We start from the raw sequence: 17313 nt of genomic DNA, 5'->3' as shown, positions 1-17313 counted from the left end.
ATAGAATGTACCTCGGAGGTGATAGTCTCCATCAAGCAGTTATGATTGTATGTGAGTTAAATTGATTTTCTCATATCTCAAATCGTCATAACATAAAACACTTATGCAATCTTGTGATGTTTTCACACACAACATGTAAATTCTTTGCTACTTTTGATACATGTGCAGATACAATGTGATTTGGCCATCACAAGGAATATATGTATTAATGTATGCTCACTAAACTGTCATGACTTGTTTTTGAAACATAAAATTGGTTAGACTTGTTTAGTGTGTGTGTGTGTGTGAGTATTGGATCATAAATGCTTTACATTTTTTTTGTTGAGAGATGTATTTGAAGCTTAATATGTTGTTTGGATCTATGTTGAGTAGCTTGCTTGGTTGCATTCATCTCTTTGTGTTTTTCCTTTCTTTGAAAAACTACTTTTTATCAAGCTCGACAGCTTTTCGACAGATCCTCGACAGATAGCTATCTATCGAGACCCTTGGACTTCTTTTCTCGACAGATTCTATCGCAATTATGATCCATCGAGCTATTTAGAATTTGTCTCGATAACTTCTTGATAGATTCTCAATCCATCGGGAAAGTTTCTATTTGGCCGATAGCTTTTCGACAGTTGTTCGATCCATCGAGGTGCTTTTGCCATCGATAGATTCTCAATAGCAATGTTGTAACCATGTGCCATTTAAGTGCATCGAGCTTATGAACCTCTTGAACAAATGATAAACAAAAGAGTCATGTTTAGCAACAATGTTTTTAGTTTGATTGTAGTTGTTGTCATTGTAGTGGTTTCAAGTGTAACATGTATTTAGCTGTATGCTCACATGTAATGGGTTTGATATAGCTAGAATTTCTTTGACAATGACATTTCTATTTGATTTTTTGAGTGGAGAAAACTATCTTTTCTTACTTTTTATTTTGCCATATGCACCGTTCATAATATATATAACTAGTAGAAAATGATGCAAAGGTGACTGAAAGCTACTTAATTGAATGGATGATATATCTGTCCCCTCTTTTATGGTTGCCAATATTTCTTCTCACCAGTCACCATTGTCTGTCATGGAAGTTGTAATTACATTTCAGAGTGAGTGCTTTTATTACCTTCAGTATTTCTTTCGTCACTTCTGCAGAGTGGCACCACATCCCAATTAAAGGGCCTTAAGATTAGCAGTCACGTACAGAGCCTTGTGCCTAACCATTTTATACTCCAGTTAGACTTCGCGGATACCAATTTTAAAAGTTTAACATACTTTTAACATCTAGTGTTTCAATAACAGTTGCTCATGATAGTGCTCAATGATGCAGAACAAGTTCTTTATTCCAAACCATCTAGCACTAGCATCATAACATTAGCGCTGAAATTCCAACTTCACAAACAAAAGTTCCCATTGCACCAACAAGCTCAGATAAACAGAAGATTCACAACATGAATTGGAAAGAGTTAACAAAAAAATAAAAATAAGAATACATTATATCATATAAGCCACTGGATCTCTCATCTTTGGTTCTTTCCTGCATCTCTGTATTCATCTGTTTTTAACCCCAACAATTTCTCCAGCTTCTGAATCCTCTCTTCTAGCCCAAGATTCTGGCTCTTGCTTCCTATAGTCTGCATATAGTCATCAACGTCCATAGGGTTATTGAAAGACTGGAGCTCCAGCCTTTTGTTCCTTCCTTTCTTTAGCTCCATCATTAGCTAATCCTTTTTGTTTTTGAATCCCCTCGCTCAGCCCAGCAGTGTCTAATGGATGATGGATCATTCCCAGACACTAGCCTCACTCTGGACTCCATTGGCAGCTACATACTGGTCATTGGCCAAAATATGAGCCATTCCTTCCAATTCTTCGCACCCACACTTACAGATGGGATGGCCTATTTTTTACAATCTCTTACAGATGAGAGTTTTCTTTTTCTACTATATTCAGAGGCAGCACTTGTAGTGGGAGTGACAACCTTTTGAATTGATTGCACACATAATCTTCAGAAGTACTCTTTTCGCAACAGCATCCCAAATTTTGAAAATTTCTAAAATTGGAAGATCATCAAGCCTCTCGTCATAACTGGAAATATCGAACACATTGGGAATGACACCATCATCTTGGCCTGACTTCTGGAATTTGATTGATTCCTCTCTGCAGTTGGACTACTGCAGTCAACTTCATTCTTATCTGACCCAAAGAGTATAGGTAATACTTTTCAGCTTTCACAGTAAAACAGGTTAGTTTTAAGCTGCACATTCCTCTCATGTCAAGATTCTGCTCATAAGATCTACAATTGTAAGAAGATATAGCACACCTGGTTTGTACCATCCTCTTCACAAATTTTTGTCATTCCTGTAACAGTAAGAAAATCACAAAAGTAGTGTACAACGATGATTTTAAACACACAGAGAGAGAGAGAGAGAGAGAGAGAGAGAGAGAGAGAGAGAGAGAGAAGTGCCTCTATTTTATTGGTTGGCAAGATTTTTATTTTTATCTCACACAATATGCGGTTGAAAGAACAACCACGGCCTTTGGGACACCTGACATAATCTTTTGTATAGGTGGAACACGTTCATTTTGACTATAAAATTCCATGTCATTTAAGCTCAGCCTCTTTAAGCAATCGCAGCCTTACATTCTATACATCATACACAGCCTAGTATCCTGAACTCACCTAGACACTGCTACAAGGACAAATAGTGCTTTAAGATTGATATGCTTCTGGGAATGATTGCATGAATTGAAATTAGGCCATCCACTCTCTATGAAAGAAGTAAAAATTCTGCTCTGACCAAGTTACATTCCACAATTTTAAGCAAGGGACATCTTTATTATCTGGTACATTTAAGATAATTCTCATCCAGAAAGATACTTTTGTTTACATGTCGTACATGCCTTGGCCTTACATTGCTGACCAAGCAAACGCATTTTACACAGATTTTCATCTTTCAGATTACTTAAGACCTTCTCATTCCTTAGGCAATTTACACAATTGCATTACCCCAACAAATTATGATGGCTGTAGATTGATAAACCAAAATATTATCATAAACTAGAATCTATCCAAGAGCAAGTATTCAAGAAGCAATTACCATAATACCTAAACGAAAATAGTTGTGCTGCAGCATGCTAGTAACACCCTCCACCACCAATGACTTTCCAGCCACCAGCTCATCTTCTGATCATGTCTACCATGAGTATCACCAGAAGAAACGTTACTAATTTGCCATGCATCCTTGCAGCGCAACTGAGAAGCCTACCTCCAATGATCTACCTAAGATAACATGTCAGTGTGTTCTTCCTCTTCTTTTTCTTTGGGTGTTATCATATGGTAGCCATAGATTTACAAATAACCATATATTAGTGGCTGATCCAGGATAGCCTCTTTGATCCACAATGATGCTCACCTAGGCAAAGTGGCAAATGGTAATTCCAGGTCATTGGGCCTGAACATCCAGGTTGTGAAGAGCTGCCATTTTAGATTCTCTGTGTTTGTGTCATGAAATGACAGTCATATAAGAAAACACAGAAAAAAAGCCAAACTGTGTGATATACAGACCCCTTGCACCAAGGGAGACCCCCTTCAACATCACATGACAATGAGTACAGTCAGCCCTTTTCCTGGTCTTCATGAAGCTCAGCAATAGCATTTTATAGAGGGTATGGAAAGGGAATAATAACTAGCACTGAAAAGTAACAGCATTAATAAACTATTATTCAAAATACTCACAGAGAACTAATAAACTCATTGTAGCATCTTCGTGATATTATTCAAAATACTCACAGAGCACCAATAAACTATTTATAAATTTAGTTAGTCCTTCAAGCAAGACATTGGCTCACTACTCAACAACCAGCCAAGGGAAAAGAAAATACCTTCAAATTTTTTACAAAGTCAGTTTCAAGATAAACGGATAAACAAATTACTAACACTATAATACCAAAGCAAATCCCTAAGAATTCGATTGTTCATACTTCATAGCCAATTAGCTCTGACTCTATGGAACCTCCTCCCTAATAAGATCAAGGGGGAGGATATGGGCCATGGGTTCAAGAACCAGTGGGTCCATGTGAAATTACCAATAAAAAAGAATCGGATTTTCATCGAAGGAGACCAGTCTACTAATTTATAGTTCACACCAATCCCCATAGGGAAGGAAAATCACGTATGAATAAAATAAAGAAACAAACCAATGAACTTCACAAATTATTCAAGAGTATAAGTTCACAAGCAAAGTAGCTTCTTTCTTATAAAACATATAAACATAGAATTATACAAAAATAAAATCACCAAACACATCTCTCAGAATTCATTACTCATCAATAGATTTCTGTCCACTACTTTTAATTTGAATCATTCTTCATTGGGATGCACATAAAAAGTTTTAATGCGCCTGAACATAGCCCACAAAGATGTGCATGCACACATATACATACTCACACATATGCAAGAGGCTAGTCAATGGGTAAACAATCAATTCAAAACAGAACATGAAACTTTGGTTTCATTTAGCTCCTTTAGGAGAGGTGGATGGATTCTGCATGTGCAATATACAAAGTAAATAACAAACAAAAAAGTAAAATAAAACAAAAATAATTTCATCTCATAACTCTATGTTGCTTTTTCTGTTTGAATGAATTCAAAACAACCCATATAATGGAGTTCAAGCAAGGCCATCAAATGGCTCCCTGCCTATACAATTATTTTTACAGAAAAGGAACTTATCTTATAACTTAACAAACACAGTTGCATTGGATGCAAATAAATAAAATATTACAACCTTATAATACCAAGCACATCCCTCAGAATTGAGTTGTTCATCAATTAATATCAGTCCACTACTTTTTAATTAAACAAAATCCTCACAGGGATGCAATTTAGTACTTTGCAAGGTATATCACATAGTAATTAATAAATGAATTTCACAATTAATTGATAGAACAAGTTCACATGCAAATTTTTTTTTCTACCCACAAAGCATGTAATGACAGACAAAAACCTAATATTATCACTACTTTTAATTTGCAAAGCTATATTAGAACATCCCTCAGAATCCATTGCTCATCAATAGAAATTCAGTCCACTACTTTTAATTTTTATATAACTCTTCATTGGGATGCAAAGAAAAATTCTCAATCAGAGCTCAAAAACAGAGATCAAAGTGCAGGCACAAGCATGACACCACAAATTCCATGAATTCAAAAAATCATCAAAACCCCAAAAACTGAAATACTAGAGGCCAGAAACCAAACACACAGAACCAGCTTGAAATTGCAGTTAGCAATTACAGAGTCATCACTACTAAAAACTCAAATCCTTCAAATATCAACAAAATGTAGTCACTGAGCTAGACTGAATTGTAAAACCCCACGAACCCAACTAAGTCACATCAAATACTATGCATTACTAAAAAAATATTGGGATAGAATTCTAAACTTCAGTTTGGCTACCGAGAAAAGAAAAGAAAATTAAAGGGACCCCAACAGGTTCACGGGTTAATCGCAAAAATGAAATGCACAAACTCAAATAAAGCCAAAAGGTAGAAAACAATGAAAAGATTCAAACTTTGATAATTTCAATTTTCATTTCCTTTCTTAAATTTCTCTCCCAAATTTTCTCGGTATCCAAACAAAATGCAAAACATAATACTTAAATAAACAACAAAAATAGATAGAAATGTGTACTCGAAGTGAACTAGAAAGCCCATTGAATAGTGGAAAATTTTCACCTTCCAGTCATATGAACAATAAGAAGCTGGTTTTTCTCTGGGATTTGCTAAGCAAGCAATGCGCAGTGGAAATTAGGGTTTGCTTGGAATATATATAGGGGACAAGAAGAGAGTATTTCATTATTACTTATTAGTCCCTCAGATTAAGTTTAATTAAACTTCAACCCCCGAATTCCCAAAAGAAAAAAAAATTAATAAAACGAGACGTGAATTTTTTTGTGTGTGAGCTGGAGTTACAGGTACAAATTTTTTGTTCGGCAAATATTATTTTTACCAATTTATTTTTGTTATTATTTATAAATGTTGTTGTTCTTTTTTTATACTATTTATAGGTTTCATTGTAGTATTTCAGCTAACTTTTATCTTTATCTACAATACTTTCAGTAAAAAAATTTTAATTTCAACAAAATAAACAGATCCCAAACGGATCATACAATATTGTCAAAGTGATTTTTTCACCATTTTTGGTTCTAATTAAACATATCTAATTGAGGATTTTAGTAAAAAAAATCATGTGTTTTATTTTATCTTAAATATGGTAATAGGTTTGGATTTTTTTTTTTTCAAATTATGAAAATATTTATGCAATTTATATTTTATCTAAAGATTTACACGAGGATATGTGAAAATGTATTTGTTTGAGTTTCTATTTGTTTTTCTTTTCTTTTTATGGGTTAGTTAGCCGGTGTTCTTAGGTCATTTGTTAATTAATTATTTTAGAAAATTTTTAATACAACTTTTATAAAGAATGTAAAAAGTTATCAAAATAATCAATTTTTTTTTTCTTTTCCCTTAAAAATTCTCTATAAATATTTCAAAAACCAATGTTTTTTTTTTTTTTTTGACATTTCATAAACCAATACTCTTAGAACATTCATTAATTTTTCATCTCTTATATATATATATATATATATATATATTTATATTATATTATATGGATCAATCTTTTTTGCCCAAGAGAAATGTTATATCCACAATATTTTCACAATAAATCATAAGTGCCAAGTTGTTATTAGCTATTATAGATGGATAAAAACGTAATTTAAGTTATGAATTCAAATTAATACTAATAACAATTTACCATTTATAATTTGTTGTGAAAATATTATAAAAATATTGTAAACATATTACTATTTAAAAATATTATTTGGACATGTTTGTAATAGCACCAATTTATCCACAAAACCAATGTTTGAAGGATCTAAAAAGTGAATAAGAGATGAGGGACTTGAGTCATTCGCTCCTATAGGATATTTGGATGGATGATACAAATACAATACTACTTATAAGATTTATTTTGAAGATTTTAAATGTGATTAGATTTGTTTTTGTACACAAAAACAAACAACTTTATCTAAGCTGGCAACTCTAAATAAATTTTTTTCGCCCAGACAAATTTGTGCTAAAGATGAAATAATACATCAATGTCTTTACCAACAATGATTAAGACATAATTAAAATATCCTTCCTTTTTTACATTTATATAAATTTTATGTTCAAAACAAAATTATTTTTATTGTTTTTAATTATAGTATCTAAAGTTTATATATAATTAAAAATCATTAAAGAAAGAAAATTTGCTTAATTTTAGTTATCATATTTTAAAACATACTATTTTTTTTTATAGAAACAAACACACAAGAGAATCAAACATACTAATTTATATAATAGAATATCAAATATCTATTATTATAACAAAAGTATATAGCCCAACAAGTTAAATAATAATTAGAAGGAAAATTATACTAATCACTCTTAAGTATATCAAGGAAAAATAGAAAAAGAAACCATAGTGCGATTCGAAAATTTTACAAAATGACAAATTTCTCCATGCTTTGTAATAAACTTTTTTGACTTAAGGATAAATTTTTTTTTTTTTTTTTTTGAGAATTACTTAAGGATAAATTGATATGACAATAAATAATAAATTTATTAATAAACAGAGAGAAACTAACAAGGTGCATAACAAAAGTCTGTTTATTATGTATATCATAAAATTTAAGGAATGATTGTCATTTCTACATAACTTATTTACTATCATTTCCATGTGAAAAAATTGGTCTAATTTCGTTTAAAAATTTTAAAGTTGTAAAAATGAAAATTGGACAAGAAGAAAAGATCATAGGACTTGTTTGGATACGGAAATTCTTGAAGCCACACTTCATACTTAATTATCATTTTACCACAACCGAGTCCGACAGGTCCGACACAAACTAGCCAAACAAGCCTAGTCGAACTGGACAGGAATAACCGTAGAGAAGAATGACCAAGTAAATAGACCAAACAGTAACGTCTGCATATAAAAATGTCGACAAAATACAGTGTCTACCTTTGAAACTGGACATAGCCATGGAAGCTCAGAAGAAGAAGTATAAACTGGTGGTGGGTCTGTTTCTTTTCATCGTGTTCTTGTTTGAGCCTGGTGTGAGAGCTTGGACTGGTGAAATCCATGGCAGAGTCTTTTGTGATGTCTGTAGCGATTCCTCTATTGGTCCTGAGGATCATGTTCTTGAAGGTAACACTCACACATAACTCTCTCTCTCTCTCTCTCTCTATCTATCTATCTTAAATGGTCACTTTCTCTATGATTATACGTTGCTTAGTCTAATTTCTGAACTGGGTTTTGGTTTTTGGGTTGTGATTTTTGATGGGTTGGTAATGATGATCTGGGTTATGCTAAAAATTGATTATTTTGGCAAATTGGTTTGTTAGGGAGCTTGTTGACTACTTTAATTAGGTTAAATTGATTTAGATTGTGCTTGGACTTTAGAAAAGTTAAACGGGTTTTGAAGGGTAAGGCTTTTCTTTTTTGCTATATCTGTGATTTATATTTTGTATACATCACAACGCATATTTGGGTAATACAATTAATTGAGAAATGGTTCTTTCCTTGTCGTAGATAGAGACACTGGTTTGAGGTTTTTATTTCGGCTTTTTGTCAGTAATTTGAATTTTGGTCTGATCAGCATTGAAAGATATAGGTTAGAACGCCCCTCAATTTGTAAATGTCAAATTTTAGTTGATATTGTTTCAGTTATTTCTCTAGCTGAAATTTTCTGTGGAATTGATTTTGTAAACGATATAATTGGGCCATTTATTGGCCAATTTAGTGTTGTTTGTCTGCTAAAATCTTGTTTTCTTCTCATGTCAAAATCATTCTGTTGAATTATTTAGTAAGGAAAAGAATGCCTAATCCTCTTGCTGATGGGGATACATGTATCATTTTGTGTATTTAGCATATTCTGTGAATAGCTGCTATGCTGTGTTATGATGCAGTTTCAATATGAAGGTTGATTAAAGATCGGTTCTAGGAATAGCCATGCATTCTTACCTACTTAAGACAAATTCTATAAGATACCCGTCAGGGTGTAGCCAAGTAATTGAAGGCTATGACCTGTAGATCAAACAGCCTGGGTTCAATCCTTACTAAGAGTTCCCCTATACACGATTCTAACGGGTGGGGTCGTGTATCCATAGTTTACTCCTCAGGGGTGGGTCCAAAGGGCCCTACCTTGGTGAGGTTTCACATCATTAAAAAAAAAAATGAGATGAATTCTAAAGGATGGCTACAAAGAGTTTAAACGTTGAGTTTCCGTGACTAATAGTCATCATACATACTGAATTGATAACTCCAGGGTGCATGGGTGACTACCCAGATAATTTTTTTTTTTTAAAAGTAGCAACAATCACAATGCTATCTACAATGAACATTCTAATTATTTATATTGATTTCTGCATCAAAGAAGCAGCCTATAGGTATTTCATTTTGTAAATTAACTACTTATAAAAATAAAAAAAATAAAAAACTCAACTAGCTACCAATGCAAATTTTTTGAAATGTAGGAAAATGATATTGTGCAAATTTTAGCAACGTAAAATGTCAAAATTCTCAATTTGATATGAAATTTAATTATTGTTCCAAGCCTGGAAAGAGACGTAACAACCTGATCCAAAATTCTCTCTCTCCCCAGTACGTTGTTTCATTTCTTTCACATGGTTTTTGAATTATAGTAATTTGTTTGTTCTGTATCATTTCCAAGGCTTATAGGATTTTAAGAAGCAATTGTATTGACTTGTTATCATTGTTTTTGAATGATAAAAACAGTTTTATGTTATAGTGGTTTAATCCTTGAGTCTGATTATGCCCTCAAAGGCTAAGAGTTGAAAGTAGTATGAATGAAATTAATCCTTTGAAACAAGGATCAAAGCTACAGTGAATTTAAATACTCCAATTTTGCCATTTAGGATGCAATTTCAGGATTCAAGCATTGATTAACCTTCACAGTGTAGCTTGCCTTCGTATTGAATTTGGTGTAAAATTCTGTGGTTTTTATTGCAGGTGCTGAGGTAGCTGTTCTTTGCATCACAAAGTCAGGTGAAGTCCTAAATTATCAGGCATTCACAAATGCAAAGGGGATATACACAGTAGCAGAGACAATGCCTGAGAGTGACCGCTGGGATGCATGCCTTGCACGGCCCATCAGCAGTTTCCATGAACACTGTACACATCTTGGTGATGGCAGCACAGGAATCAAGTTCAGCTATAATCACCCGTCGGGTTATTCTCATGCTGTCAGAACGTTTGTCTATAGACCTGCCAGTGCGCCAACGTACTGCATTTGAAACTATACAGGCTTGGTGTATATGTTTATGTTGAAATCTGTACTATGCTTGAACTGAAAACAAAAGTGAGAAAGATGGTGTGGATATGTATCATCAATATGTGAATTGTAGTGACCATCCAATGTGCGTGCTTCTGTTGGCTGTGCACCTAGGTAGATTTTGTAATTGTATTTATGCTGAATGTCTTATAAACCTTGTTAGTTTAATTATAAATTCTATAAGGTTATGCTTATCTATTGGAACTGAGCCTCATGGACTCTTGGTTTCAATCAAGTAGGTTTTTTTTTTTTTTTTTTTTTTTTTTTTTTTTTTTTTCAGTATTTTGGAACATCAACTACGGTAATGAGCTCAAAAAATGTTATTTATGCAGAAATTGTGGGAATTGTATAAACTAGAGCTTATATGGCAATGGATTATTCTCCTTTGTTTTGAAATGGAGTTGATTGTTTTGGCAAGTAGCGAAAAAAAAAAAAAAAAAGTAGTAAAAATGCTTTTCTTCCTCTATGTTTGGGATTGTTCACAATTTTTGAAACCAACAAATTTCCTCTACGTAGGGAAAATGAGCAAAAACTAGATTGGGGTTATTTGCTCATTTTCCAAACGTAAAAGTGGGATTGTGAACTACCCTAATCATGGAAGGGAGAATCTTTCCCAAAAAAAAATCAAAATCAAGATGGACAAAATCCAACTTATTAGTATACAGCTCTCTCTCTCTCTCTTTCTCTCTCTCTCTCTCTATATGATATCACAAGTTTAATGTTTTTCTTAATAATAGTTTTTTTTCTTCTTCTTTTTAATAATTTGATAATTATAACAATAAATGGGAAGATTTGAACCTTGGATTTTTTGTTAAATATACTAAGAAATGTCAATTGAATTACAAGGTTGTCTTAACACTATTTTCTTTTCTAATTTCACTATACTTTTGACATTATTTTTCACAAGATTATCGCAAAAGGTCTTTCTTCTTCTTTTTATTATTATTTTTTCTAGTATCGCACAAAACTTCTAAGAATGTAGAAAACAATTGGTTCAAGATTTGGCAGGTAAATAAGGGTAATTATTGGGTACTCCTAAAGTACCATAAATGGGTACTCATTTAAGATACTCACGAAATATTTAATAATTTTCTGGTAAATAATAAATTTTTTTTCAATTCTACACATGTTTATGAAAACTTTATTATCACTATTAAAGTTCATTTTTTTCATAACTTGTTTTAATTTTGGCATATTTATTTTTATAATAATCAATTCAATCCCTTTATACATATAACTTTTTGATGAACTAAAAAAAAAAAAAAAAAGATGTTCCCATAATTATAAAGTGGAACAAATCCATGGTAAGTTCTAATTGGTGGAATATAAAAAAATGTTAGAAGAGATTTGTATTCTTTTATAGAATACAAATCCTCGATACCAATTTTTGTTTTCTAATTTTTGTTTCACTTATCACAACTTGTTATGTGTTTAATTTTTGTTTATTTTAAATTTTGATTATTTTTAAAAAAAAGTTAAACAAATACATGAAAAATTGTGATGAGTAGAACATCAATTAAAACAGACAAATGTTACAGTAGATTTGTATTAAAAAGAAATGAATATTGGGTCATAAGAGTCAAAAGTACCATGATCCAACGGCTGTAACTAACTGCACTAGTCGCGGACCTCAAGCGAGCCAGATACTGATGTGGCGCGATATGGTAGGAGTACTTGACGTATGCCGAGATGACTCAAAAGCCCCCAATTTACCTAATGTACCTTCTCTGAACCTTCAATACCCAATTCCCCAATAGACCCAAAAATGTCAAATCAAATTAATATTCGAAATAAATGATGTCATCGTGTAACGATTAACGAAAAGAAAGAAATAAATAGTCGAATTCTTCATCCCTCCAAAAACTCAGAACTCAGATTATGAAATGAGATAGTAATCCAAACAAAAAAAAACAGAAACACAGAGAAAGAGAGAATAATTGAAAAATGATAGCATGGTTGAAACAGTTAAAGGCATCGTTTGGAGCTTCGTTCATTTGGCTCATTTGCTTGATTTACTTCACCCAGGTTCCATTTCTTTGTCTCTCTCTTTCTGCACTAGCTAAAAAAAATTGTGTTTGTTTGGTGGAAATATGGGAAATTATGATTTTGGGTTTCTGGGTTTGAAAGGATTTTTATTGATCACGTGTTTTTTTTTTTTTGGTGATTCGGTTGGAAGATATATATTGTACACATGCTTATTGCCGTTTATTTATTTATTATTATTATTATAATTGTTATTGTTTTAAATTTAGTTTTCAGATTATGATTGATGATGTTTGGCATTTTGGAAGCACTTGTTTTAGTGCTTTTGAAAGTGAAATTGCTTTTTCTTAAGTAAGTACTTATATAATATGTTGTTTGCAAATATGTAGAATTAAGGTTAATTTAGTTAGTTTGGTTTGTGTATGAGTGTGCCTGAGCCTGAGGGGGTTATCTTGTTTGGATATGGATCCCAAGTGTGATTGGGGTTTCCTATAATGATATGCAGGATATATATATATATTGGTGAAGCATGCACCAATTGTTTATGGTAAGTTACACAACACGCACCCAAGAGGTGACGTCGGGCCTTGGGGCTTGTTGCAATGGCAAGTGTCTTCCACCAAAAGCAACAAGTTGTGGGTTTGAATATGGAAATCAACATCTCCAAAGAAATTGGGGGCGAGGTTGTCTACCAATCACGAATCCCAATATTATTATTATTTTTTTTTTATATTTTAAAGTTACACACCCAATAGATTTGGAACCCATGGCTTTATTTTTCACCTTACACGTCTAAGGGAAGGAGGTAGTTTAACTAGAGCTCATTGGTGGTGAAGCAAAATCAACTTCTCATTCCAAAGACTAAAGGGACTAGCCTTCGCTAAGGGATACTAGCTTATGTAAGAGTATACCTTTCTCAGCCTTTTAGCTAAGATCAAGCATAGATTTGTTGATTAGTGTTAGCCATAGTCGGCCCTTTGATTTACAACCTTCTTAAATTTGTGTTGTCTCAAGAAATAATGCATACCAATGCGTGTCTCTTTATTATTATTTTTAATAATTTTGTTTGGAAGATTTGAATTTTTTTGCACTTGCTGGCCCATCAAAAGATTTTTGTTGAGGGAAGTTAAAACTCTTACACCAAACAATTCATTGGATGAGATTTCCGGCTATTGACTAAATGTGGAATGATTTTTATGGTGTTTCTGGCACTTCATGCTTACTTTCAATCCTCCCACACCCCCCCCTCCTCTGGAACTTCCTTTATGTTCAAATCTCACTAACATAATTTTTTTTCCTTGTTATTACGAATATGTAAATACACAGGGTTTCAGATCCTTTGTATGGACAGCAGTTTCCTACCAGCTGAAAGACAGGCTTAAGTTGTCGCCCTCAGCCTCCCAATTTGTGTCTTCAATAGCATTTTTTCCATGGAGCATTAAACCATTATATGGGTATAGCTCTTTCTTTACTTGGTAAATTCATGGAGGTGTGCATGCACATACAGACACAAATACACCTACTTTGGTGGCTTCGGATATATATGTTGATAAGCCTTATATGCTGCTTATTTTTTTCAAAATAATGCATTTGTATTTAGATTCATGTTTATAAAGTAGGGTAGAGAAATTACGTCCATGTATATTTGAACATTGACTCCACTTTCGGGTAGAGAAATTAGATTCATGTATAAATCAAATATTAATAGCACAGAAATCAAAATAAAATTCTATTCCAATGCACTTTTAAATTGGTTGCTGGGAATATAGGGGCTGTGTCTAGAAAGCTTCCTTTTGTTATCTTATTTGATATTTTATTTGTATCTGATTCTGTATCTCATTTGCAGAATTTTATCTGATTGTATCCCTATAAAAGGAAGAAAAAGGATTCCATACTTAGTGATTGCAACTGTGCTCTCTCTCTTGCCATGGCTTGTTTTAGGCCTAAATGCAACCCTGAGGAATTCCACATCGCACCTCATGATCTTCTTAACAGTGCAGAATCTAGGTTCAGCCATGGCAGATGTGGTAGTTGATGCAATGATTGCTGAAGCAGTAAGATTTGAACGGTATGTAAAGCCACCCAAGAAGATAGCTATATCTTGTGTTTGTGTTTAGTACTGGTGTGTGGATCTTTTATTTAAATAAACCACTATATTATCTGCAAGTATGTCTACTTGATTATTTGATTTAGAAAAGATATGGATTTGATTATCTTATGATGGCTAAGACTAAGATCTCACAACTACACTTGATCAGGGCCTCATTTGCTGGAGACCTCCAGACAATATCTTGGTTGGCAATGGCTTTGGGAGGAATATGTGGGAGTTTGCTAGGTGGTTTTGCATTAACAAACTTGCAGATAGATACGATTTTTCTTCTTTTTTCTATACTTCCAGCCATACAGTTGTTATCATGTGGTTTGGTAGAGGAGCATTCAGTGGACAGTAATAATTCAAGAAGCTCCCAGGTGGTCAATGGGAACAGTATTCAGGATGAAGATAACTCATTAGGAAAGAAGTCTGATATTGGCAATTTAAGGAGAAAGAAGAGCCAAAAGAACCGCAAACAGAAAGCAGTTGTCCCTAGTGAATCCAAGATTCCTGAAAAAGTTGACTCCTTGGCATTAAGTTTGTTCCATTCTCTGAAAGCAGTTGCTTACAGTTTGTGCCATGCTTTTAAACAACCGATCATTTTGAGGTAACTACTAATGAAAAAACTTGTCAGATCAATACCATTGTGATTTAAAGTCACAAAATAATGAGTTTCTCTCTAAGGGCTTTACCATTGTTAAGGCAATCCATTAAGATGATATTGATTACTTAAAATAGTTAATGATTAATGGTCCATGATGATCTACATCATTAGTGCTGAAATCATCTGATAGGATCATTTTTTTTCCTGTTTATTATTATTAAATTTTTGGCGGCATACATATACCAGGTGGAAATGTAATTTAAATGTGTTTATTCACCTATGATCCTTGTTGTCGATGCCTAGACTTCTTGTCTTTGCCATTTCTTTTCTGTAGATATCTTGTTTCTTTCTAATTAATGTTTCTTTTGATTTTAACTTTGTTCTTGGGAAGGCCAGACCAATGACTTGGTTTTTCCTAGCACATGTTACTGTTCCAAACCTCTCAACCGTCATGTTCTATTACCAGACAGAGTTATTAAACCTGGATGCATCTTTCTTGGGGACAGTGCGTGTTGTTGGATGGTTTAGCCTCATGCTTGGAACCTTCATTTACAATCGCTACTTAAAGACCATGAAGTTACGGAGAATCCTCATGTATGTAGTACAAGGTTTAATTTGAATTTCTATGGCTAATAGGTTCATTCTGTTTTTCTATGATTTAATTTGACTGATGATGCTTTGCTCACAATCTACATAGGTGGGCTCATATTGGTTTGTCTATCTTGACTCTCCTGGATATTGTTCTAGTGTCTCGAATGAATGTTGCCTTCGGAATATCAGATAAGATCATGGTGCTCTGTGGATCAGCTCTTGCTGATGCAGTAAATCAGTTTAAGTATGTTCACCTTTCACTTGTTTCTGTCTCCTTTAGTTAATCTCTTTTTTATCAAACAGTAAACATCTGTAATTGTAGCTTTATGCATGAATGTCATATCAGTCTCTCAAGTATATTTACCTTTCACTTGTTGCAGTCTCTTTTGTTAATCTCTTTTTTATCAAACCGTAAACATCTTTAAAGGTAGACTTCATGCATGAAAGTCATAATAATGTGCCTGTTTGTGTGAATGGACATGCACCAGTGTTATGAATTTATCCATTTATCTTCCTATCCATATTCTTGCATGCACACTGACCACGTGTCAGGAAATTCGAACTTTGATTCTTTCATCATCCTTACTATTGACTATTTCTCATGAACTGCAGGTTTATGCCATTCCTGATCTTATCTGGAAAGCTTTGCCCTCCAGGAATTGAAGGGACTTTATTTGCCCTTTTTATGTCAATAAACAACTTAGGGTCCACTTTGGGATCATTCATGGGTGCTGGGTTGGCTTCGATTTTGAACATCTCTTCTGGTTCTTTTGACAACCTTCTTGTAGGCATTGTCATTCAAGTCCTCTGCACTTTCATTCCAATTGCATTTCTGTTTTTGATACCAAAAGAAGCTACAGGGATATCAGCATAGATTGTGATTGATTCTTCAATGCAAAATAGGACTGTCATCATCTGAAATTGACCTGTTTTTTTACAACAGCAGTTATTCAATAGTGGTAAAGATTTACAGATTAGCACAGTTAAAAGCTTAAGTTTCGCCTTCTCTTTTTATACAGTTCTCTATTCGGAGCATGGCTCTGATAATACTGATATGCATAACTCTGTAGAAAATTTTTGGTTAGAAATTGAATATGAAATACAAAAAAATCAGTGTCCTGACTTTTTTATTTAGTATCATTTTTTTTGCTGGATTTTTATTTATGACTTAGAAGGAAGCTTTTTTTTTTTTTTGTTAACTCAGATATTATTATTAACCCACATCACAAAGCCAATTGTTGGGTCAGTCAAAGGAAGAACAACATGGTATTTGAAGAATTCTGTGTTGTCTTATGTAATACAATCACAGAGTTAAAAAAACTAGATTTTGAGCAAGCTAAGCTCTGTTTGTGAAGTAAGAAAGATTGATACAGAGGAATAGAAAATGAGAGAAAGAGGAAGAACAAGATGGAGAGAGAGAGAGATATTTGATAAGAGAGAAAATCTGAATCTTTTACATAATGATAAAATTGGGAGTACAAGAGTATTTATAATACACTGAGCCTATCTAGCTGTCTAACTACCGATCCACGAAATGCGGAAACTATAACAGAAAATTCACCAGAATCATAACTGCTTTTGGTGCCAGGACTAGCAGCTCTAATCCACAGTTAAGACGACATCGTTTCATCACTTCAGAGGCTTAAATAACTATCACTTAAAACGGTG

The 17313-nt window shown here is 33.3% G+C and overlaps 2 protein-coding genes, 1 long non-coding RNA gene and 3 other non-coding genes across 6 annotated transcripts; 2 read left to right on the top strand and 4 right to left on the bottom strand.

The window, feature by feature from the left end:
• Positions 1 to 1360: 1360 nt before the first annotated feature.
• Positions 1361 to 5765, bottom strand: LOC115955460. Its single transcript, XR_004084143.1, has 2 exons — positions 3086 to 5765; positions 1361 to 2337 (listed from the first exon to the last, which is right to left on the bottom strand). It is a non-coding gene; the product is annotated as an uncharacterized LOC115955460 (long non-coding RNA).
• On the bottom strand, positions 4283 to 4357 carry LOC115958694. Its single transcript, XR_004084619.1, has one exon. It is a non-coding gene; the product is annotated as a small nucleolar RNA R21 (small nucleolar RNA).
• On the bottom strand, positions 4783 to 4859 carry LOC115958695. Its single transcript, XR_004084620.1, has one exon. It is a non-coding gene; the product is annotated as a small nucleolar RNA R21 (small nucleolar RNA).
• Positions 5028 to 5105, bottom strand: LOC115958693. Its single transcript, XR_004084618.1, has one exon. It is a non-coding gene; the product is annotated as a small nucleolar RNA R21 (small nucleolar RNA).
• A 2221-nt stretch (positions 5766 to 7986) lies between the features above and the next one.
• Positions 7987 to 10598, top strand: LOC115954873. The gene is made up of 2 exons (XM_031072843.1): positions 7987 to 8229; positions 10054 to 10598. The coding sequence occupies exons 1-2, from the start codon at positions 8064 to 8066 to the stop codon at positions 10335 to 10337; spliced, it is 450 nt and encodes a 149-aa protein (XP_030928703.1). The 5' UTR covers positions 7987 to 8063; the 3' UTR covers positions 10338 to 10598.
• A 1592-nt stretch (positions 10599 to 12190) lies between these two features.
• Positions 12191 to 16779, top strand: LOC115954576 (probable folate-biopterin transporter 4). Its single transcript, XM_031072470.1, has 7 exons — positions 12191 to 12400; positions 13685 to 13812; positions 14205 to 14426; positions 14617 to 15057; positions 15451 to 15648; positions 15752 to 15889; positions 16258 to 16779. The coding sequence occupies exons 1-7, from the start codon at positions 12320 to 12322 to the stop codon at positions 16517 to 16519; spliced, it is 1470 nt and encodes a 489-aa protein (XP_030928330.1). The 5' UTR covers positions 12191 to 12319; the 3' UTR covers positions 16520 to 16779.
• The last annotated feature ends 534 nt before the right edge of the window (positions 16780 to 17313 follow it).

Source organism: Quercus lobata, chromosome 8, assembly GCF_001633185.2.
Source record: "Quercus lobata isolate SW786 chromosome 8, ValleyOak3.0 Primary Assembly, whole genome shotgun sequence".
NCBI classification, from domain to species: Eukaryota; Viridiplantae; Streptophyta; class Magnoliopsida; order Fagales; family Fagaceae; genus Quercus; species Quercus lobata.
This window is presented reverse-complemented; position numbering and strand designations above follow the sequence as displayed.